Source organism: Lissotriton vulgaris, chromosome 5 (genome assembly GCF_964263255.1).
Source record: "Lissotriton vulgaris chromosome 5, aLisVul1.2, whole genome shotgun sequence".
Taxonomy (NCBI): Eukaryota; Metazoa; Chordata; class Amphibia; order Caudata; family Salamandridae; genus Lissotriton; species Lissotriton vulgaris.
Window position 1 is genome coordinate 1,719,049,824 of NC_141693.1, and position 25,355 is coordinate 1,719,075,178.

The 25,355-nt window shown below is 46.6% G+C and overlaps 1 protein-coding gene across 2 annotated transcripts in view; it reads left to right on the forward strand.

Moving 5' to 3' along the window:
• Window positions 1-25,355, forward strand: part of SLC4A1 (solute carrier family 4 member 1 (Diego blood group)) — a 191,986-nt gene that overhangs the window by 21,797 nt on the left and 144,834 nt on the right. The window contains exons 3-5 of one of the 2 annotated variants that reach the window (XM_086923901.1): window positions 1,152-1,248; window positions 10,260-10,341; window positions 11,664-11,770. In XM_086923901.1, coding sequence (XP_086780027.1) covers window positions 1,152-1,248; window positions 10,260-10,341; window positions 11,664-11,770 — 286 coding nt within the window. The remainder of the gene's footprint in view (window positions 1-1,151; window positions 1,249-10,259; window positions 10,342-11,663; window positions 11,771-25,355) is intronic. The other variant, XM_086923900.1, reaches the window with a different exon arrangement.

Sequence of the window (25,355 nt, forward strand, 5' to 3'; positions counted from 1 at the left end):
CTCTGTTGATCCATCTCTGTTCACGAGTACCTACCTCCTCTCTGTTGATCAGTCTCTTTGCATCAGTGCCTACTGCCTCTCTGTTGATCAGTCTCTGTTCACCAGTACCTGCCTCCCTTCTGTTGATCCATCTCTGTTCATCTGTCCCTACCTCCTCTCTGCTGATCCATCTCTGTTCACCAGTGCCTACCTCCCTGCTTTTAATCCATCTATGTTCATCTGTACCTACCTCCTCTCTGTTTATCCATCTATGTTCATCTGTACCTACCTCCTCTCTGTTGATCCATCGCTGTTGACCAGTGCCTACCTCCTCTCTGCTGATCCATCTCTGTTCACCAGTGCCTACCTCCCTGCTTTTAATCCATCTATGTTCATCTGTACCTACCTCCTCTCTGTTTATCCATCTATGTTCATCTGTACCTACCTCCTCTCTGTTGATCCATCGCTGTTGACCAGTGCCTACCTCCTCTCTGTTTATCAGTCTCTGTTCACCAGTGCCCACCTCCTCTCCGTTGATCAGTTTCTGTTCACCAGTGCCCACCTCCTCTCTGTTGATCAGTTTCTGTGCACCAGTGCCAACCGCCTCTTTGTTGATCAGTCTCTGTTCACCAGTGCCTACCTCCTCTCTGTTGATCCATCTCTGTTCATCTGTACCTACCTCCTCTCTGTTGATCCATCGCTGTTCACCAGTGCCTACCTTCTCTCTGTTGATCGGTCTTTGTTCACCAGTGCCTACCGCCTCTCTGTTGATCCGTCTCTGTTCACCAGTGCCTACAGCCTCTCTGTTGATCGGTCTTTGTTCACCAGTGCCTACCTCCTCTCTATTGATCCATCCCTGTTCATCTGTACCTACCTCCTCTCTGTTGCGCAGTCTCTGTTCATCTGTACCTACCTCCTCTCTGTTGATCAGTCCCTGTTCATCTGTACCTACTTCCTCTCTGTTGATCAGTCTCTGTTCCTCTGTACCTACCTCCTGTCTGTTGATCAATCTCTGTTCTTCTGTACCTACCTCCTCTCTGTTGATCAGTCTCTGTTCACTATGGATCGGTCTCTGTTCACCAGTACCTGCCTCCTGTTTATCGACGAGCCTCTAGTCATTACTTCGCTCTAAGCGCTCATAACCCCTCTATGGATGCCCTTTGCTTTGGCAGCTGGACTACGACGCTGACCTAGAAGGGATGCTGGACGTAGAGGGCTTTGAGGACCCGCCTCGCGAGCAGGCCCGGAGATCACTCGATGAAGAAGCCAGTAAGTAAAGGGATGCGCTTCTCTCCCATAGGGGTCACTGGGTCGCGACTCTAAAGTTTGTTGCTTCCGGCCATCTCCACATGTATGTAGGATATGCATGTATGTAAGTATGTATGCTTGTACTGGATTTATTATGCGCAAGCCTAGCTACAAATCAACATAATAAACCTTATGACTAAGTAAAGAAAACCTCTTTTCTATGTGTGCCTGATAGAGATCAACACACATATGTGGAGGGGACACCAAGTGACCCACACCTGCTGGGCGTTCCAGATACATCTGTGTACCACTGGGCAGGCTGCTGTATTGCAATGCAAATCATTTCATACATACATGGAATAACTCACTCATGCATTCATTCCCGAGCACCAGATGACGAGGCCTTGGAGCACTAGAAGACATTAAAGTTATGTTGATGGGAATGAGATGATTGGATGAGACATATTGGACTGTGTCTGATTTGTGGAGTTCATTGGCGAGAAAAATAATCATGTGACCAGAACATGACTCTCATTAAAGTAAGGCCAGTATGACTCCTCCAACTATATGACAACCTAGAACCCTATGGGTACCCTACCAGAGGTGGAAAGAAGTATGCGGCAGAATGATAACGTGTGTGTGCTAAAAGAGCATTAAACCCTCACATGTATTGTGGCATGCTTCATCCTTTGGTTTACTCTTGAGTACGAACTAACATCCACTGAATGTGGTGAAATGTATTTGCTGGTAACAGGAGTGTCTGAGTCAGCCAGGGACATTGATGTAGTTCTATCTCCTCTATCAATTCTGCTCAACTCCTTCTTTGTAGTTGCATCAGGTGTGTAGTTCACAGGTCTCTGCTACACTACACTCATGTCACCTATCCAAAGCCCAAGCTACCATATTGAGAGTGTGAGTTTCTATCAACTTTGTTCTAATCCCCAAACCGCATGATTAAAATCAAGAGGGCGACACTAACAAGCCCTTCATGTGTGTCGACATGTTTCGCCATATTTTCTTGCCTATATAGGGTCATACTCATTTTTCAGGATGACAAGGGTTGGTGCTGAAAACATAACTGTGACTAACTTACAAGATAAACGCTGTAAACTAATGTACAAAATAATGTCACCCATGCTTCTATTGTTGCGGCCTCCATTTTATTTATTTATTTGCTTATCTAGCGCAGGAATTCGACCCCCGAAAGTGTATCTCCGCGCTTGTGTTCTTACCAGAAGCCATAAATAAATAGGAGACGTTCGAGTCAGGATCAATTCAGAGATCATATTGTCAGAAACAGATGAGTCTTTAGAGTTTTCCTAAAGGCTCCAAGATTGGAATTTTGCCTGAGAGAAAGGGGTAAAGTATTCCAGATGGTGGGGCCCCTATAGGAGAGAGCTCGCCCGCCCTGTCTTTCCCTTTTGATCCGCGGCACCTGAAGCAGTGATTGATTCTTGGATCGTAGAGAGCGAGATGGCTCATAGGGTTTGAATGTTTCTGACAGATATTTTGGACCAATGCCAAACAGGCATTGGTCCACTGGCGGATGGACAGCCACTGGAGTTTGTTCAAAAGGGGACGGGTAGGGGATCTGGCTGGAACATTCAGGATCAGTCTGGCTGCCGTATTCTGGGCTACCTGTAACACGTCGAGTTGCTCTTCATTGGCAGAAAGGAGCAACCCATTACAGTAATCTAGTCTGCAGATTACAAGCGCTTGGACCAGGGTTTTTCTATAACTGTCCGCTAGATACGGGAATACCCGCCTCAGGAGCCCAATGACCCTAAGACAGGTTCCTGCTACCTGGCTTACATGATCTTTTAGTAGCAGGGACTGATCTAGCCGTACCCCCAAGTTTTTTACAACCTGTTTGGGATGTGGAACAGGCCCTAGGTCAGAAGACCACCACTCAGGAGACCAAAGGAGCGGGGCTTCTCGGAAGAGCATGACCATCGTCTTGCCCACATTACATTGCAGGCAATTGGAGGTTATCCATTCGGATACAGCTCTCATGCCTGCAGCGAAGGTGTTTTTAACTGCTGGCGTCAGGGTCTGGAAAGGAAACAAAAGCTGGGTGTCATCAGCATACGATATTGGTGTGAACCCATATTCTCTCACAATGTCAGCCAAGGGGGCCACATACACATTAAAACGTGTAGGGATTAGGCATGAGCCCTGTGGAACCCCCTTGGTGAGCTCCCTAAAATGGAAAAATGGGAGCCCAGACGGACACTTTGTGAGCGGCCAGTGATGAAACTCTCCAACCATGACAGAACAGTTCCGCCTATCCCAACCCTTTTCAGACGACCGATAAGAATGTCATGTGACACCTTGTCGAAGGCAGCGGACAAATCCAACAGCACCAGAATCATAGAGCCTCCTCTATCCTGTGCCATCCTGATGGTATCGGTCACGGAGAGGAGGGCTGCTTCGGTGCTGTGATTAGGTCTGAACCCAGATTGTGAATGGTCCAGACCGCCCATTGCCTCGATGAAGTTGGACATATGTGTATTGACATATCTCTTGTTCATCTTACTAAGATGTGGTAGGAGGGAGATTGGGCGGAGATTGGAAAGGCCTGACCATGGTAGTGCCGCATTTTTCCGAATAGGGTTCACTATCGCCTTTTTCCAGTCACTGGGTACTAGCCCTTCTCTAAGGGAAAGATTGATTACTGTTCGGATACCTGAGGAGAGCAGACTTCCTAATGGGGCTACCATTTTGGCTGGCAAGAGATCAGTTGAAGACCCTGTCTTAATTTGACTATACAAGGCGACAACCTCAGATAGGCTAAACTCCATCCACGAACTTGGCAACAGTACCATGAACGTGACTCATGGCTCCCAATCAAAGGTTTGATCCTGTGTGAGCCTTGTCGAATCTAACTACTGGGTAGTTCCATCTTTTCGTCTGCGTCACAATTTCTGGATTCCCTGGTAATGCATTCGACCCGTTGTTTGCCATTGGCTTTGCAGTTTGTAACTCACATTTGCTTGCTTTGTATTTGCTGGCTCTATTTGTTTTAGGCTGTCCAGCTCAAGCTTGTCCCTTCCCTCCCCCAAGTCCTGTTTACTGTCTTCTTCCACCAGTGCTCGATTTCTGTGAACAGGCCTTTAAATCCGGTTCTTATCTTGTCACAGTTGCTCTACATTCAAACACAGAGGTCAAAAGGTTTGTCTCTTCCAGGGAGCTTGGTGTTTGTTTCTCTTTCTTTGACTTCAAAGTGAGAGGATTTATGTGACAATCATGCTTGCATCGGGGAGTGAATGAGTAAGGCTGTACAATGTTATTTTTTGTCTAGTACATAACAAAATTCAAATGTCTGCAAATGAACTGTGCAAATATTTCACACTTTGAAAAGCCCAAATGAAGCACATTTTTGGGTAATTTTAAAGTGTGGTGGAAACAAATATTTTTAAACAATCAAAACAAATCAATACACCATGTGATGACATTTCCACACATTAATCGTTTGTGCACTTTATACTTCTATCAGTAAAACTCTGTCAATGTCAATGTAATGATGGTTTCAATTGAAGATGTGTTGTCTGTAATGGAAGTGCACTACCATACCATGCATACTCTACATTAGCCCACTCCACTCTAATCTGCACCACTCCAATTTAAACCACACCACTGCACTCTACTCCACTCTGGACTACTCTGTTCTACACCACTTCACTCTATGCCTCTCTGCTCTACTCTGCATCACTCTACTCAATGCAAATGAACTCTACGCCATTGTACCCTACACCACTGCACTCTTCGCCACTGCACTCTACACCACTCCAGTCTAGGTCACTCCACACTACTCTGCACAACTCCACTCCACGTCCCTCCACTCTACGCCACTCTGCAACTCTTCACTCTGGGGCACTGCACTCTATGCCAAATACACTCTACGCCAATGCACTCTACTCTGTATCACTCCACTTTATGCCCCTGCACTCTATGCCAATCCGCTGTTTGGCACCTCTAATCTACTCTGCACCACTGCACTCTATGCCACTGCACTCTACACCAATTTATGTCACTCTGTCACTGCATCAGTCCACTCTACTCTGCACCATTCCAGTCTATGCCACTTCACTCTCCTCCGAAACAATCCACTCTACGCCACTGTACTCTACGCCACTCAGTGCCACTCCACTCTATGCCAATCCACTGTATGGCACTCTAATCTACTTTGCACCACTGCACTCTACACCACTTTACGTCACTTTGTGTCACTAAACGAGTCCACTCTACTCTGCACCATTCCAGTCTATGCCACTTCACTCTCCTCCGAAACAATCCACTCTATGCCAATCCACTGTATGGCACTCTAATGTACTTTGCACCACTGCACTCTACACCACTTTACGTCACTTTGTGTCACTGCACGAGTCCAGTCTACTCTGCACCACTCCAGTCTATGTCAATTCACTCCCCTCTGAAACAATCTACTCTACGCCACTGCACTCTACGCCACTCAGTGCTACTCCACTCTATGCCACTGCACTCTACGCCACTGTACTCTACACCTATGCACTCTATGCCACTGCACTCTCCACTAGTCTCTGCCACTGAACTCTACGCCTCTCTACTGTGCATTACTGTACTCTATGCCACTGCACTCTGCAGCACTCCACTATATGCCACTGCACTCTACACCACTTTACTCTGCAACACTCTATGCAAATGTACTCTACACCAGTCCACTCTACTTTATGCCACTCTACTCTACAACACTCCATGGTACGCCACACTACACGACTACACTCTATGCCACTCCAATACATATCTCACTCTATGCAACTCCACTCTACGACACTCTTCTCCACTCTTCACCATTACACTCTACAAGAATCTATCCCACTCTCCTCTACAACACTTTTAGCCATACTGAACAGCAACCTTGCTGGTGTATAACATGGCTAAAACACATTGGCAAAGCCAATAGCTCTAGCATAGGCGAGACTTATTGGCTTTGCCAATGTTTGTTTCACTTGTACCTGTCACTGGCCCACTATACACTGTGTAGTAGAATAATTCTCAAGCTCTGATTGGCAAAAATCCCACGGAAACCATAGGTGAAACAAATGGATATTGTTTCACCAAACTCTTATCTGTGATTTTTTAACATTTTAGGATGCCTTGGAAAATACACAATGAAACACCAGGGTCCTCAACATCTTAGTACTGCTATGTCAGTGTAAAAGTATTTTTGCACTGCAAAAATGTTTTTAGTTTCAGGCCTTTTCTGTAGGGCATGGGTCAGTCAGTGGTAATGGTCAGTTCACACGTGAGTAAGTGTCATTTACTGCTGGTGCCCCAGGGCCTTGGACACTTCTGCAGTGCTACAAGGGACATAGGTGCCATTTGAGTCTTCTTGACTGTTTGGGACTAGCGAGGTCGAGCAGTGGGTTCTTATTCCAGGAGGTGGTCCTGGGGAAGGAACTCAGACAAGTATAACATAATAAAAACTTCTTCATCGGTTTCAGTGTCCACTCAGAGCTATATTTCAGAATTCTTATAGACATATATTTAATCCATTGATCAATAGAACAGTCAATATAATGATCAGCAAGCAGAGTAAAGTGCATAGGAACTTGTGGGGATGAGTCACATCTTTTGGAGCTCAGATAATAACTAACTTATAGAACATCTGCCTCTAGACATTCCTTACACTGCAACACTGAGTCCTAAAATACTGAGTATTCTCTCAGCAGTGCCCCAGGGGCACAGGACTCTTAAGTATAAATCTCACCAGTTTGCCTGGGGACAAAAGGAAGCTTCCCAATTCTCAAGTCATTCCGGTCACTTGTAACACAAAGATCAGTCTCGAAGCAACTGTGACTGTGTTCATCCACATGTCTGCAAGCTGTCAGACAGTTCTTAAGTATGACACTCAATAGAGAAGTTCAGTGCTGTAGAGCTTGATGTTTACAAACAGCCCAAATCCCACCAACAAATCCACCACCTAAAGGAATCAGTGGATCCATTTTCTTTAGGGTCGTTAAGAGGGTTTAAGGATTTGAAGTAAGAGTAATCTTATCTTAAATGTTGGGAAGAAATTAGGGCCTAATTTAGATCTTGGCAGAGGGGAATACTCCATCACAAACGTGACAGACATGCCACCTGCCGTATTAAGATGCCATTATATCCTATGGAAACGATGGATGGGATATCCGTAATGTTTGTAGCAAAGTATTCAGTCCGCTGAGATCTAAATAAGGCCCTCCAAAGACTTGTACTCAAAATGGATTGGTTGAGGTGAAAAGGTTTTGGCTGAGGCTCTACCCAGTGGTCCTCCTGCAATCACTGAGCGCTGTGGGCTGATGACCTACAGTGGGAACCACAGAGCATCTAACCACCATATTTCAGCTCTGTTGGATCTTGATATATGAAGCCAAAAGCACCAAAATTAGCATGATGGGGTTCACAATGTATACATCACGCCAAAAGGCTCCAGTGCAAGGGGAGATGTTCTGCTGCTCTTCTAGGTCAGATGCCCAAGGGTTAGGGGATCCACGTATACCTAAAGTATTCTCTGCAGCAGTTGTGATCGGATGGAAGGTTAGGAGAGAATTGCACGCCGTCATATCCACAACCCCAAGTTCATCTTGCAAATGCTGGACTGCATGTAGTAGGTGCACAAGAAGACAGAGTGGGGACAGAGTCCACAATCTTGATAACCAAGGAGGATCTGCTATATTTTGGGGCACACTACAGGTGTTTGTTCTGAGTGTTACTGTTCTTGTTTCTGGGTGACACTAGAGAGCTGGACAATGGATCCTCTGTTCTTGGGTGGGTTGTTTCTGCTCAGGCATGTTCTTACAGGAGCTCTCTGTCATCTGGGCCTCAAGTCTGGGCCAGACCCTCTGCACTCAGAACCGTCCGTCTCTTCCTCGCAGTGTACAGCTGCTAGGGTAGCTCTGCAGTTTTAGGTATAGTCATAGCGTTAATACCGCGGTAACCCAGTTTCCCACAACTGGCCCATCATTTCCTAGATGGAAATACAGGGAGCATCTTTAGAAGTCAAGGGGGAAGGGGGCTAAAGTATTGGCTTTGGAGTGTCGGTGTGTAACCACTTTTGTGGTCACTGATGTAAAACCTAGTGGCCAATCACAGGTGTTGCCACCCTTGGAAGTCAGTGAACCATTGAATCAGTTCACACACTATCTTCTTGTGCTTCCCCAAAATGAACCAGGGAGAACACCAAAAGGGCCAGGATGTGTGCAGTGTCCATACACTACAGAGGGTCATGTGTGCACTCTGATGCTGGCAGGTCTTACTGGCTCTGACTATGTACCCAGGAAGAGATGGAAGAGGGACACACAACCCTGCCCAGGATTCCACCTGTTCTTCTTGTGAGTGTGCTTTTGGTTATGCATCTTAGGATCCGACAACCATGCAGGAAAAAACTCAGGAGAGGGTCTCTGTAGACATGTGGAAGACATTCCCACTCATTTCCTTAACTGTGCTTCTCTTAAAGGACACCAGTCATACTGTTACTGCAAAATTACTGAGGACACCACATGGCACTCAGAGGAAAGAGAAGAGTCCCAGTTATGTGAATAGGATTGGAAGCTACCCGCCAAGCGGGACAGGGAAATTACCTATACGCACCCCATATGTTACCACCTGCCATCAACGATCAGTTTTCCCTTTGTGAGATGGCAGTGGCTACTCACAACTAGAACTGTGAGTACAGTTTGAGGTAAACTAGTCCAGGAAACATCTGAAACTCTGCTAGAGGGTGCAGTCACACAAAACAAGAGGAGCACCTCCCATTGGGCTTCAGATTTGAGACCACTGGGGAGAAACTATACCAGGCCAAGCACAGTATAAAATGAATGCAGGGTGACACCGCTGATAGTTCACTCTGCTCCTTGAAGTCAGACAGACAATACAGTGCTTTGCAAATCTCAGATAACATAGCATTACATAACATAACATAACAATAGGGGTGGGCGTAGTTCGCAAAGTAGCACTATGTGTAGCTACGCGAAGTGAACTTCGCACTACGCGAGCTACACGTAGCACTACGCGAGCTACACGTAGCACTACGCGAACTGTGTAGTAGCATGTTCGCACTGTGCAAATTGTCATTTTCAATGATTGCACAGTGCGGACAAGCATCCAGCACTGTGCAATCATTGAAAACAGCATCTTGCACAGTGCGAGCTGTTCTTTTCTGCCGCTCAAGTAGATTTTTACTCGAGCTGCAGCTTTCTCAACGCGAACTGGTAGTTTCTCATCGCGAGCGGTCGGATGCATGCGCGACCACTCGCAATAAGAAACCTGACCTCCCCACGTTGAGAATATCGCCGGGAGGTTTATTTTCCATGCTCGCGATCGGCAACTTGATGTTGCTGATCGCGAACAAGGAAAAAGTCTTGCAAGTATGTCATTTTGCTTGCTCGCGGTCGCCAACTTGACGTTGAGGACCGCGAGCAAGCAAAAAATGACCACTGCACTACAGTACGCTACGCATGTTTGCACTGTGCTACGTGCAGTTCGCGTAGTGCAAAGTTGCGCAAACTTTGAAAACTACGAGAGCGTAGCGTAGTGCTTTGCCGAGGATTAAACATAACCTAATGTAATGTAATGTAACATAATAACATAACATAACAACACATGTGGCATAGGTAGAAGTAGAATTTCGGATTTCAGTCTGACTGATTCCATCGCTCAGCAGTCGTAAGTCGGGAGAGATTTCATCAGTCTGACTCCCCCCCCCCCCCACCCCATTCACCCGCAAGATCAGCAGAGGATTACCATTCCCAAGGATTTTCTCTTTTCTTGAGTGAATGTTGAGCAATTGCACGGAATAATCAGTATGCGATTGAAGGATGGTATAGCGTCAACATGCTGGCAAAGAGTTTTCAGTCCATGTGGATGAGGAACCCACTTGTCTGCTTGATCCAGTAAAGCAGGGTCTTGTCTGCTGAGTTACTCTTTAGCAAGATATTGGCTGCCTGCCTTTTGGGTCTCGGTGCTTGCTTCCTCGCTGTGGTCATGCTAATGGTGCAGCCTGTTTTGTGTAGGGTCTGGATCTCACTCTGGGTCCTGGGACAGCAGCACCTTCTCCCTTGAACAGAAGAAGTCAGGAGTGCGGAAGCTCCTCAGGTGAGTCTGTCTGGCCATCCACATGTCCTTCATTTTATGCATTTATCAGCCCTCAATTGCAATGTTTAATATTAAGGGGCTTGGGTGTCCTTTGGCAAGCTGTAGTCCATTCCGATAGGTCAACGGAGGGATGTACTCCACTGCGGTTCTGAACTGCAGCCTGCCATATTCAGAGTTCTCCAGAACTCTGTGCCTTGAGACGAGTCACCACCATGGCGGCTCTTGTGAATGCTTTGGAGCTTTGCTATGTGGGAACCATGCCCAATGCACCTGTACAGCAAAGTTTTTTGTTTATCATAAACAAATTCCCAAACCAGGAGTTTATTCTTAAAAATGTGTTTAAAACATTAGAGCCCTGATACACTGGAAATCTGTTCACAGTGCATTAGGTAATTAATCCTATTTCCTGTTCAGAACTACAAAGTTTACCCTGACAGGTCAAACAGGAATAATTACACCGGCCTCAATAATGCACATGGTCTTCAGTCCGTTCGCTAACAGCCCAGTTTTCATCGGGCTGTCAGTCGACGGTTTCCACCAGCGGAGCCAGCAGAGGATCCGCTGGCAGAAACATGTTTGTGGCATGGTGCCCAGTCAATGAAACTCTAAATACGTCCCTAGCATGGCCCTGTCTATGGTCATACTATCTTTCTTGCGTAGAAATATTCCGACTCGAGGTGTCTGGGAATCATTTTATGTTATCTTTTGGGAACCGTAAACCACATATGTTTTTGGGTGGCTGAGTGGGATCAAGTGCTTCATAGGACTAAGGGCTTCATTTTAAGTTCGTAGGGACCTGACTGGAGGAAACTCTAACTAGGGAATAGAATCCACCAGTTGCATTTTTTCCACATCTATATCCCTACAGTGGAGGAAATTCAGCAGGTGGATTAAACTCTGTATTTAAAATGTTCTCCAGGAATTCGAGGGTTTTCTGATCTCTCTAAACTGTAAACAAAGCCCTGAGGGATTTTGAATGAGTTGAACATGTAGGTTTGTCTCAGTGAGAGTTGAGATGGGGTGGAGCTCAAGTGAAAGAGAAGTCATCACTCCATATGGGAGAAACATGTGAACCAAACGTGAGCAGACATGCATGTGACACACCTTATGGCACATCTTATGCTGTTCCACTGGTTCTGCGTGCTGGGGCATGTCTAGAATTTCTTTTTCCATATCTATTTGGAGGCTGGATAATTCCAGTTCCCTGTCTAGTGCTCCTTCAGGTTTCCCTTCCCCTCCCCCACAGCTAGCAAAATATGCAATATCCCCCCAGGGCACCACTGGCACTAACTCTATGCTCTGACCGGTGTCTGCTTTTTCAGGCACTCATCCTGGTGGGGTAACCGTGGAACCTATAACCTGAGCAAGAGGAGAAGAAAGGAGGGAGTCCCTTTGGGCAAGGCAGGACGATATCGCGAGCAGGACAGAAGTAGGTTCAGATTTAATTGGGGTTTTTGAGGTGGGGGGGTGAGATCTGAGGAAGCATGCCCTGCACCATGTTATGAAATCTCAGAGTTTGTATGGAAAGGAGTGGGCGGTCCATCAATATCCCCTAGGTTGAGGGTTCCTCAGATATCCTTTAGTGAGGCTATCAAGAAACCTTTCTATTTTGTCTTAATCTGGGGCCTATTTCTATGCAACGAAAAATTGCAGGAGGTGCACAGGGAGAGGGAAGTGGCTGCCTAGAAAGCTCTGACGTGAAGTCTCTTGTCTAGATCCCTTGGATTGGAACTCATCTAGGGCCTTGAAACCAAAGTCTCCTGATTCTGCTCATTGTCCTTGCAGGTTAGAAACCAAAGCAACTAAAATCCCAACATTTCTTGACATTGGTGTGAAAACTTTTTTTTGGGAACACTTGCTTTCTGTTTGTGCGTTATGCCACATGGCAATAATATTTCATCCACTACATTGACCTAACCACTACATTGGAAGGGAAGTGTAGGTAAGAATAGTAATTATATACTTAGTGAGACAATGTAGTGATAGGTGTGTTAAGATGCAACATTATTGTAGGCCAATATTATCAACCTCAATATATGATACATATGTGAGATTCTACCAGTTGTCAGTGGTTTTTTGTCTTCCAGTCTTCAGTCTGACAAATTCTACTGTTCCACTCTCTAGATGAGTATCTGAGAGACTCCCTGGTCAAGGCTGTCTTATCTGGCTCTCCCGTGTGAGCGACCACTGTTCATCATGTTTCTCTTTGGCACTGTGGTCAGTAGAGTGTCTCTTTGGAGTCTCACCAGGATTCCTTTTATGGACCATCTTTTCTCCAAGGGCTTTTGGTAAGGCTTTTGACTACAATATAAACAGACAGCAATGGTTACAGCATCCCATCCCCATCCCATATGATCAGTTAATGCTCTACTCCCCAGATACTCCACAGGTAATCATAATCGTGGTAACCAACATAAATCAGACCATGATGGGAGAGACACACAAACATCCATCTATCTTATTAGCAAGTCAGTCTGGTGTGATCTCATGCATACAGTTACTGGAATGTCCGTTCCAAACGGCATTCCCCCCCCCCCCGAAACAAATTTGGGGCAAATCTTCATGCGATTCTTATCGATGAACCGGTTTTGAGGAATAATCAAACCAATACTTAGCCTTGAAGAAGTCCGGTTGTGGAAGGAAACACGTTGGCTGGACCATTGTACACAGAGGCTGAGGCAGTGAACTTGGAATTTTAATGCAGGAAGATTTGCCAAGAAGGATGTTTTTGGCAGAACTTTTGGAAAGACATTCCAGTAACTACACTTCAGATCATACAAGACGGTGTGACTGTCTAACAAGATGGATGGTTATTTCTGTGCCTCTCCCATCTGGGATGGTCTTCTTTGGTAAGATTTTCCCTTTCTCTAATTGCAGGTGTAGGTCTACCACTTTCAAAACTGTGTCATGTTAGTCTTCTGATACCCATGTTTCTTCTGGCAGTCCATCCCCAAGAATGTCTAATCTGAGTAATGCATTCTGCATGTTGTCTTTTTTTGTGTCTCGCTTTCAGTAGGCTGCCTTTTGTTATTGTATGTCTGTCTCTCGTGACCATTCCTGTCTCCAATCCCTCATGGGACTTTTAATCTCCAGGCCTTTCTTGCTGTCTTTCGGTCACCAGGTTGTCTCAAGTGAGTCTTCTATACTCCTGCTTTTTCAAAACGTACATTTGTAAGGTGATTTTACATGGCTTTCTTATTCTCACAACTTTCTTTTGTGAGTCTCTCGTTCTCCGTCTGGGTCTATTTAACTCCCCCCATTCTTATGGATACGTCTATAGATTTTTAGATTGTTTCACACATGCATCAATTTTCGTGACAGTCTCTTGTGAGTCTTCTGTTCTCTCATTCTTTCTTCTAGTAGTTCAATTCTCTTCTGACTCGTACATTCTCTTGGTTTTCCTTTCTGAGTGTTCCTTTCTCCAAGTTATCTCTTGTGAGTTTTACATTCTGTATGTTGTCTCTTCTAAATCATCCATTCCCTGGGCTGTCTTTTTTAAATCTACCATTCTCTGGGTTGTCTCTTATGGATAACCCATTCTCTAGGTTGCCTCTTTTATGTCTTCCATTTTCCTGCTTGTCTCTTCTAAGAAATCAATTTTCCAGGTTGTCTTTCGAGAATAAGCGGTTCTCCAGTTCGTCTCTTCTAAGTCTTTCATTGTCCTGGTTTTCTTCTTATTTTTGCCTTGGAGACCCTCGCCCTCCAAGGTCTTATGAACTCTTGCTGTTTGTCCTGGTACCTATTCCCCTAGGGTGCTGTGAGCCCCAGAGGTTTGTCCAGGTTCCTTCTCCCTGAGCCTTCAAGAGCTCTTGAATTTGTTCTCTGGGTTGTCTATTGTGAGTCATCCATTCTCTTATAGTATTTCTTCTAAGATCTCTATTCTCAATGATGTCTCCTCTAAGATTTCCATTCTCCATGTTATTCCGTCTAGGTCTTCCATCCTCCGGGTTGTTTCTTAAGAGTTATCTATTGTCCAGGCTGTCTTTTGTAAGTCGTTGATTCTCGTAGTTGTCTCACCTAACATTTCCAGTCTGCAAGTAGTTTCTTGTGAGCCATTCATTGTCTAGGTTATCACTCTTAAGTCTTGCATTATCCTGGTTGTCTTTTATGAGACACACATTGTCTCAGTTGTCTCTTCTGAAATCTCATTCTGCAGGTTGTTTCTTGTGAGTCGTCTATTCTCTAGGTTGTCTCTTTTAAGTCTCCCATTCTTCGGTTGTCTTTTATGTGCCATGCATTGTCCTGGATTCTCTCGTGAGTATCACATTCTCTGCGCTGTCTCTTACGAGTCTCCCACTCTCCGTGTTTCGCTGGTCGTCCACTCTTCCGGTTGTGAAATGAGAGAATCAAGTCGTTCAGTTTTTGTGTAATTCACATGTACAAGCTGTGGGCATGCTGGCCAGTTGCCCGGGGCCCCATGAGCATAGGAGCTCCACGCAGACCAGAATTTAACCCTAATGTTCCGTTAAACATGTTTATTCCTGTGAGTGGTTGTGTAGGCAGGGCCCAGTGCACTGCATTGCCCCGGGCCAATAATGCTATTCAGGCGGCCCTGTTCACGAGGCTTCCCTTAATGCATCCACCAGCATTTCACGAGTCTTATGCTCTCAAGGCTGCTGAGTACCCCATTCTCTTGGTATTTCCTGTCAGCCTTTCATTCTCCATAGAGTCTCTTCCACCCTCCAGGCTGTGCCATGTGAGTCTTACATTGTGCATATTTTTAGTGTATCTCACATTCAGGAGACTGCTGTTTGCGACCCCTCAGTTTGCTGTCTGTCTATGGTGAGTTTTCCTTTCCCCAGGATTTCTCTTCTTATGGTTCCATTCTCTGGCTGTTTCTATTCTCTCTTTCTTGTGTCTGGTGAGTTTCCATTGCCCAGGTTGTTTCTAAGATGGATATGGCTCCTGCGGCTGACAAGACTTTACTATATATGACCAATTGTATCATTCATTGGTTGCTTCAGTGGTTGAAACAGCAAAAAACGAGCACTGGCAAAGCCAATTGGCTAGGGTTTGTGTTAAAGCATGCAGTGTTGGCACTTCATTAGAAGACACTGTAGGGTTGCCAGCTGACTGGTATTTTACCGACTCCACCAGTCATTATAGCTTCAAGGCCAGTGCCGGCAACGAGTACATACCAGCAATATCAAACTCTGATTTTTACTTAATGATCACTTACCAGGCAGTGTATTCATTGGGTACGAGTGCATTGCGGAAGGTGTAGGCAGGTATATAAAATTGTGTATGTGCGCGCGCAATTGTCATATTTCTAATAGAATTGTTACTAGCGTACTTACCATTTAGGCACAGGGAGACTTACCTGGGATTTCATTCTTTTCTGTCTAGCCCATACCCAGTTGCACAGGTTTGATGTCCGCAGCCTAGGCCCTAGACCTGATCACCTATTACTCTGGAGTGATAGCTTGTACCAAAGTTGCAGCAGCCATTTTTAAAGGCTCTGGTCAGCCCCGGCTTATCAGTACTCACTTAGCAGCCACAGGCTATGAATATTTTAACATTTAAGGAAATAGAGTGTCACGCTTTGATAATCCTGCCAATCGTTTGAGACTCTGTGAGTGTCACCGGAAGTGGGAAGTGCAAGAGTGCCAGCCGGAAGCTGGCAGCTCTTGATTTTTACTTCAGTGCCTGGGAAAGGAAGGGCTTGTGGTACTCTGATAGAGGAGTAAGTATGCTCCTTGATGTCATGATTATCTGGCTTTGCAGATCTACAGCAGGAATCTTTCTTGTGAGCAGCTTGTTTTACTGTGTTGAAGCCTGCGTGTGTCCCTGTGCACGAAATATACTGTATCGCCGTATAATTTACGATATGAGATTTGGTACATCCGAGTAGGCCATATATTTTTCAAACAAAGATCTTAACCTTACTTGGGAAGAAGCCAACAGGGATGGACAGAGAAGGTTATGGTTGTAAAGTAGCCCCTCACAAAGTCCAACGTAAGCAGTGGAATGGGGGTGGAAAGATACACCTCAACAGCCAGTAGTATTAGGTGAGCAATGAATGATTTCTTCACTGTGATATATCAAGATGGAATTGACAAAGTCTCAAGCCCATGGCTGTAAGTGGCTAGTCAAAGAAAGCCAAGGGTTGAAAGGGGCAGTCCTAAAGTCCATTCTATGTCTACTGTAAGTAGTGGATCTGTTTGACAGCTACAATGACCAAATCGGGGCTTAAAAAGATTGTTACTCCCAAATATTATAAAAATTGTTGCAAATTTAACAACCATCTGCAATGCAATAGGTCTCACATTTACACGATTTTGAGCTATTGACATTGTGAATGACAGTGTCTTTTATTTATGTTTTGGTTTTCAAAACATAAATAAAAGGCATCATTTACAATGCCAATATCTTAAACTCTCGCAAATGCGAGACCTATTGCATTCCAAATGCTTGTTTGAAAGTGTCTGTGTGTGTGTGGGGGGGGGGGGGGGGGGGGGTCCAAACAGAAGGTAGCAGAAGGAACACAGACGGGGAGGGTGTGGGGAAGCAAAACTGATGGTGTGATGAGAGAAGGGGCATGGAGGGCATAGGGAAGCAAACGATAGACAAAGCAAGGTGGCAGGGGGAGAAAAGCAAATGAGCGAGAGCAATGTTAAACTGGGGGTGAAATCATACCCTTCACAGGTAATCTGAGCCAGGGCAGGTCCCCATCAACGAAATCAGCCCCCAGCTCGGCAGCATTCCAAACTGCCCGGTAGTCAGTCCGGCCCTGATCTGAGCCGAGGTGCAAAGCGCAGCAAGCTGCCACTTTGGAACTGGATAACTGCTCAGTAAAGCTCTCCAATACCTTCCGGTTGGGTTCGCGGTTGCAGGGGGGGAAGTGTGTCTAGAGAGACATTTGCAGCCAAAGACTTTCTTTCTTTTTTGGATCCATTTCACAGAGGAACAAATCAAGAAAAGAGGCCAGTCCTCATGGGAGGTTACAAATGAAGACAAGGCGGTACTAAGGAGGGACTAACAAGCCTAATAACGAATCGGAAGCCAGCATTTACGAAGGACAATGACACAAGCCAATGACAAATATGGGCGGAGAGTGGGTGGGCTTCAAGTACATACTCCAATACAGCATGGCTCACAGAGCAGCACATGTGCTGCTCAGGCTCGACCTAAAAATGAATCACCCAGAAATATGGAGGATCTACCAATATAATTGAAAAATGCAATCGGACATGAGTTTGTATATTATGTATGTTTGAATGTAAGTGGATTTGCATAGAGCGAGCCCAGCTACAAAGCAACATGGTGCTTTTTCGTGCACTGAATGAACATATAACCCAGGAAAAAGGGAGTGTCTATATATTAGAAGTAACAAAAACACAATCTGTGCAAATATATCCATTTTGGATAAAACCCAAAATCAGCATAGTAAGCACACTCATATCCAACTTAGCATGACTATGGGAGACAGAGGAAAGACATGGATTCGACATTGAGTGCCAAAGACAGGGAGACAAATAGTGGCCTTAAAGTAATGAACAAATAGAGACACGTCACATCTGATCTGGCAGGATAATGATAGTTGTACAATATTCCCAGGCCCTTTAAATACATAAGCCTGATTCACAACACAAGTCTAGAGATTGACAACTCAGTTTGAGCATGCTTTTGCACTGTTTTTCTGTTTGCAAACATTCCCAGCGTATAGCCTAAAGGCTGAACCCGGTGCAGGTTTCCAGTGGTGCCACTGGGAATGTCATATGATTCCCATTTCCCCAGCGCTTAATTGTATATACACAGTGGGGAAATACAGCCCCGTGATCTAATGCACATTTAATTATTTTTTTCTCCACGTGTAAAACATGTTTTCTCTTGAAGAAACCCGTGTGAAGCACTATTGCTGTGCTCTTTCTCCCCGCAACTCCTACCCCCCCCCCCCCCCGCCCCCAACAACTCCCGCCCCCTTCCTCCCACTCTTTGATGCCCTTTCACTCTCTTGCCCTTTGGCCCCTTTCCTGCTGGGCTGTGGCCTGGAATCTCTTGTTCCACGTGCCAAGAATCCGCCGTGCTGTTGACACGAGATATAAAACGCTCTAGTACAAGTGACAGGTTATTGATAATAAACAAAGGATTTGTTTTAAGTGCAGACACAATCCGCCCTCATCTGACTGGCGTGCGTCTGCGGCCGGAGCTTGTCGGCCCAGCCCTTGCTTGCTTGCGTCGGGTGGCAGTGCAGGGGCACGCAAGGAGGGGGGCGGAGGCGTGCGAGGTGCACCGGCACCCCCCCCCCCCCATCCCTCCGATGTGCACACAACACTTGTCCTCCGTCCGACCTCGATGGGTCGTGCACTTCTGTGTACGGCCGGGGTGTGACCTTCCAAACCCGGACCATGAAAGGGCATTATGGCTTCAGCTAGGCTTGTTCGGGAACCTCAGTGACACCTCTATGAACACATTACACAGCACGGGGCTTCTCAGTACACTAAGACACAGTGCACCAGTGCACCACATACCAACTGCCCTCTGTATGCTGTACGACCAGTTCTAACACCATGAGACCTCTCTGTGCGCCAGGCGCGCAACACCCATTGAACTCACCGGGCTTCAAACCCCCCCCCCCCCCCCCCCCCCCCCCGTCGTGTGTGTCAGCCCGGATGAGACAGATCCCGGGCACACACAGAGCCGCACCCAATCGTTTAACAGGTCTTTAAAAGACCATTTGAATGGTAATTAGGCCTTGCTGTTGTTTCACCCCTTGTTGGAGGCCCGGCAGCTCCACTCTGCATACTGATTAAAGGTTGAGCCCCCTCCCGAAATTTTTTCTTAGCCCCCCCCGAAATTTGGCTCTAGTTGCGCCTCTGCTGTGCACCAAGGCCCTCAGTGCCTGCCAACATGGGCCCACTCTCAGATATGTAATGTGTATTTGTATAGCTCACGACTCACCGTAGGGTATCGCAGCACTGACACAAGGCAGAGCCAGGGCTGGGACGAGGTAAAGAGCCCAGAGGCGGCTCTGATGTGCAGGGCAGGTTGTTTCAGTCTTTAGGAGCGGGTAGGTGTAGACACGGCTGCCAGCTCTGGTTCAGTGCATGCGTGGTGTGTGTGCAAACAGGAGTCCAGCTGAGTGGGGTGTCTGTAGGTTTTGTGGAAATGTATGCGGTTGTTGAGGTCGCGGGCCAATGTTGTGAAAGACTTTGTATATGTGCGTGAGGACTGAGTTTTTAGAGCGCTCGTTTGTAGATTGGGAGCCAGTGAAGGTCTTTTAGGTGGGGGTGAGAGGTTGAGGGTGAGAGAGTAGCCGCTGCGTTTTATATGATCTGGAGTCTTCGGGTCAGTTGAGGGTTGATTTCAGTACAGAGTGCGATGTTGTAGTCCAGCTTGCTGTCGATGAGGGCTTGAATGACAGTTGTGCGAGTGTTGGTGGGAAGTTATTTGAAGATCTTCTTGAGCATCTTGAGTGTGTGGAAGCAGGATATGGAGACTTCATTCATTTAGCTGTTCATGGTGAGTTGGTTGTCAATTACTATTCCGTGTTTGTTTGCTTGGGTTCCCAGAAGGGGTGTGGGTCCTTATTTCGGCAGGCCCCCTGGTGGATTACCAGAGCAACTACTTCTCTTGTGTCTGTGTTTAGCTTGAGGGAGTTGGTTTTCATCCATCTGGTGGCTTTAATCATGCAGGAGCAGAAATTGGTGCAGCTAATTTGCGTCTTGTCGGAGAGAGAGAGTATGAGCTGGGTGTTGTCAGCGTAGGATTTGAGGTTGCTTCCATGGGTCCAGATGATGTTGGCGAGTGCGGTCATGTAGACATTGCACAGGGTCTGGGCTGAGTGAGGATCCTTGATAAACTCCACAGATATGGTTGATGGCATCCGAGGCGAATGGGCCAGGCTGACCGACTGGATGCAGCCTGCCAGGAAGGAGCAAATCCGACAATGTGAGGCTCCTTGGCTGCCAGCTTCATGCAGTCGTTGGATAAGGAGGGGGTGGGAGATGGTGTTGAAGGCTGCAGCAAGGTGCAATAGGATGAGTGTCATGGTATCACCTCTGTCCATGATCATCTGATGTTGTCCGTGGTGGTGATTAAGGCGGTCTCTGTACTGTGGTTGGGCCTGAATCCAGATTGAGTGACATTGAGGAGGTGGTTGTCATTGAGGTGGGTGGCTATGCATTTCTTTATCATCCTTCCATGACTTGTGCCAGGTAGGGTAGCAGGGAGATAGGCGGGAAATTGGCTAGCGTCTTCGTGTCTGCTGAGGGTTTCTTGAGGAGGCGTATTACTGTGGTGTGTTTCCAGTCTGGGTAGGTGTCAGTGATGATTGAGTTGCTAAGGAACGGGATGAGGTCTACACTGATGGGATCTAGTCTTTTAATAAAGATGTTGTTAGGGCAAGTTTCGAGGGTCCTCCAGAGTGTATGCACTGCATATGCGTTGCAGTTGCTTAAGTGGTGATGGTGGTAAGGCTGGTCGTCTTGTTGTGGGTTGAAATAAGCAGGAAGGCTGCAAGGGTGGAAGGGATCAGTTAAGACTCAAAGTTGTCATATATGGTGGTCATCTTGTTCTGAGGAATAGGAAGCAGCTGGGAGCAGAGATCCAGAGAGAGGTTATGGTAGTATAGCTTGCTGCTGGAAAGGTGAAATATTTTACTATAGCGACGATTTCTGTGGTGCTGTTGGGCTGCTTTTGATGCAGTGGGTGAGTGCGGAATGTTTGGTGGCTCTAATTTGCTGAGGGTAGTGTCTGAGGGTTGGTTTGTAGGTGCTCTTGTTAGGGTCATCCTGGCTATGTCTATGTGAGAGGCTGGCCTGGTATATGATGTCCATTTATGTAAGTGGGCATCCGGCACCTGTCCAGACAACCCTTATGGTGATTTTAGTGGTCTTAGACAACCTTAGAAAGCTATCCAAGTGGTAGCTGAGGAGAGCAGCCTTCCGTCTTAGTCCAAAAAGAGTGTAAAGGAGCTTGTTTTACCAGAATGCAATCTTATAGGTATAGATTAAGTGAAAATGGAACCACACAAAGTATATATAAAAATATGTATTTATTATATAATACTCACTAATATATACAGATATCTCCTACCCAGAGATATAAACAAGGCACAAAATATTTTGCATGGAAATCACATAAGTAGCACAGAATACACAGTGGACTCCAAGGGGGGACCAAACTATATACTAAGAAAGTGGTATAAGAACCACGACTCGTGTCAAGACATGCCCAGATGATGTAGAAGTGTCGGAGACCCAAGGAACCATCCATGGTTAGTAACTAGGAACCCCACGGAGATCGTATGCAGTGTGAGAACACAACTGCGTTCTTTGTACAAATCAACGTGTAAGTCGCTGTTGCAATTTGAAAGATTAATGGCCATTCCCAGTGGACCATCAAGAAACCCAGTGGAAGACAGAAGGTTGGAGAGCCACTTCACCTGTGGATACCCTAGTATCCACATTACCTACACCCGGGAAGCCGGGTGCATAGGTGTGAAGTGGTGTCGGAAACAGCCGTCAACCCCAAAGGAGGACTTCAGGAAAATGCCGCTGCTGGAGAAGGAGAAAGTGTCCGGTGGAATCCAAAGGTAGATTCAAGTTGAGGAGTACCTTCAAGCAAAGGGGACTGAGTCTATGTCACTGCGGAGTGACCCGGAGACCCGGAAGATGAATGTCCACGATGTCAGGAGTTGCAGGAGAATTGACAGTGACCTTGACTCTGCAGCTGTTAGGACAAGGCAACGGTGTGGAAGATCAGGAGCCGTGCACGAACTGTTCCACGTCGGATGTCGAGAGTTGAGGGGTCGGTGTCCATTAGGAGCACCAATAAGCCTTGGCAACTGCAAACAATGTGGATGCTGAAGAAGGTGCAATGTCGGCACCAGCAAAGTCCAGGGGACTCACCACAAGCAGGGGAGTCAGGGCAGACCCCGACCAATCAGGTGAGCCCAAAAGAAACAAAGATGACTCTCAACAGGACCCACAGGCCAGAGGCACTGGAGTCGCAAGAGGACCTCGAGCAGATCACCAAAATATGCAGGCCCTGGTGCAGATGAAGTGGTGTGGAGAAGCTTGAGGTTGGGGCTACTTGAAGCCCGAAGATCTTGGTGGAAGGAAGCCAACAAGCCTTTGCAACAGCAAGTCAATGTGGTGCACAGGGGTTCTGTTCCTGCAGCTCCCACGAGGGACACTGGCCCAAAACTTGGTGAGAGGCAAGACAGGCCTCGAGAGATATGAAGAACCACCACCTGTGTTGTTGAGCCTTTCGGAGTCCATTGGAGCTCAGGATCAGCAGACCAGCCAGCTTAGTTGTGCTGCCTGCAGATGCAGGGAAGTGACTCCTTCACTCCAAGGGAGATTCCTTCAGGTGTCTCGGATGCCCACAGACCTAGGAAGGTTCCTGTATGATGCATAGGCACAGACGATGCAGCACATTGGAAGGGAGATGAAGTCAAGCTCAAACGAAGTCCAGTGAAGTCCAGAGTGCCTGGATGGTAGAAGTTGAAGTGGTGTCTGAATACAATCGTGTCCCATGATGAATCTAGGGACCTTCACCCAGGTAAGCCCTTAAGTACCCTAAGGAAAGGGTTGGGATGATTCAGGAGACACTCCCAGGGGAGGGTTTGGACAGGGGGGAGGATACTCCCATGTCCTTTGTCCAGGTTCACGCCAGAGCCGCAACTAACGGCTCCCAGAGCTGGTTTGAACTGGACTATGCAAGGAGGCACTAAATGTGCCCCTCATGCAGACTGAGTGGCACTGGCAAGCGCATCCACCCGTCCCCAATACACTAAATCCTATCTGGGAGGTGGTCGCACCTCCCTGTGACAGGATACCTATTGTTCTGCCTTCCCCTGCTCGAGCTTGGCTCAGCGGCAGGAGGGCAGAATCGTGTCTCTGGTCGGCAGCAGCCATGTTGTGCTGTCTGGGTCTAGAAGACTGGTACTGAGAGCACTGAAAGCCTAACGGAGGACCGTTCCAGTGCTTGGAATCATACCCCCACACCATTTAGAACCAAGCACCCTGCCCTCAGGATTGTAAAGGCCTGCTATAGGGGTGACTTATAGGTTTTAAGTGCAGTTACCCTAGATATAGGAGAGCTTTATATTTCATAAGTGGCGCTATCACCAGCTTACACAGGCTGCAACGGCAGGCCCGTAGTTACAGTTGGAATGGTCTCCCATGGGTGGCATAATACATGCCTCTGCCCATGGGGTACCTCTGGTGTACCCATGCCCTGCGTACCTTAGTACCATATACTAGGGACTGATAAGGGTACCTCAGTATCCAATCTGGAATGTACCTAAGTACTTAACATAACAATTTAGGGGAGAAAGCGGAGAGGCTGTGATGCTGATTAGCAGGATCCCAGTCAAACTAGTCAATAACAGCTTAGCCCCAGGCAAAAAGGGGGGGTAAGCTTAAAGCAGATCCTACATTCCAACAGTCTCCATCGGCATTCAAGCTGTTTGCAGTGTGTTTGGCCTAGACTCTGCCACATGCAAACTTGCTTGCAGTCTCGTTCTCCAGGCTTTATTGGCTTGAGAGTGACCAGAGTGTTTCTGCAGGCAGTGATCAAAGCATTGAAGTTGGAGGTGGATTCAGGGAGGGTTTTTCGAGTCGAGCTTGGTGGTGTAGGAATTTGGAAGACTGGGATGCTATTGAGATCTTGTTCAATTCCTGCTGTGAACATTTGGCAGTGGTGTGACTCTATACTATGGGACCTGTCCAAACACCCTGAGCCCTCGCTATACACCATTGCATCGGTGGCACATAACATCAGTACTTAAACAATGGCCCGCTCCGTGCTGTATACACATAGTGTTCCAAATGATTCACTGTCACCACAGTTTTTCCATATTTAATCCATTTTATTTCCAATTTTTATCCAAACTTCTGCGTGTAAGTACTTCATGATTGCCTATCCAGGCTTAAACATGAGCATGTGCTGAATCTCGAGTCCTCCAAATTATGCAAACATTACATCACACCCAATGCAATGGGTGTGATGTAATGTTTGCATAATTTGGAGGACTCGAGATTCAGCACATGCTCATGTTTAAGCCTGGATAGGCAATCATGAAGTACTTACACGCAGAAGTTTGAATGAATTTCGTATCCTTGGCGTGACAAAGAAGTTTGGATGAAAATTGGAAATAAAATGGATTAAATATGGAATAACTGTGGTGAAAGTGAATCATTTGGAACACTATGTGTATACAGCTGTGCAACTCGTTTATGACCAGCACGGAGTGGGCCATTGTTTAAGTACAGATAGTATTAGTGTGCAAAATGGAGCGGAGCACACTCGAGTGCATGCACGCTAAACTAGATAAACAGTTACAGAAAATCAGACAAAAGAAAAAAGAGGGTGTGCTTCAGATTCATGTCTAATGTAACATAACATCAGTACCCCACATTCTGCAGAACCACTCTCTGTATACTGTGGGACCTTTCCTAAAACATGAGATCACTCTATACATCAAGGCACATTGCACCAGTGCACCACATCTCACAGGACCGAGCGGTGGGGCCGGATTGGGGGTGGCGATTTTAACAGACAACGACAAGGGAAAATGAATTATTTATTTCATTTTACCTCGTGGTCGTCTGTTGAATCCTGCCCCCAACCTGACCCCACTGCTCTTACCTGCACGGGCCACACCTGCACCAAGAGACCTCTCAATACACCCAGGCACCTCGCACCCGTGCACCACATACCACAGGACCTCTGTCTCTGCACGGTGGGGCCTTTCCTAACACCACGAGACCTCTCTAAACACAGAGACAACTAGCACTGTGTACCTCATACCAAAAGACCCATTCTCTATATACTGTAGGACCGCTCTTCATACAGGTTAGGACCCCACACAGACCTACACTATGTGGACTTTTTATACACCAATGCTCTATGGTACTGCTCTCTATATACTGTAGGATCTCTCCTAACTCGACAGGGCCTCTCTATACAAGTGTGGTATCTATACACGCATTCTAAAGGTTTAGCTCCAAAACCCACAGGACCGCTCTCTGCTCTGTAGGATCCATCTCAGACACCATGGGTCA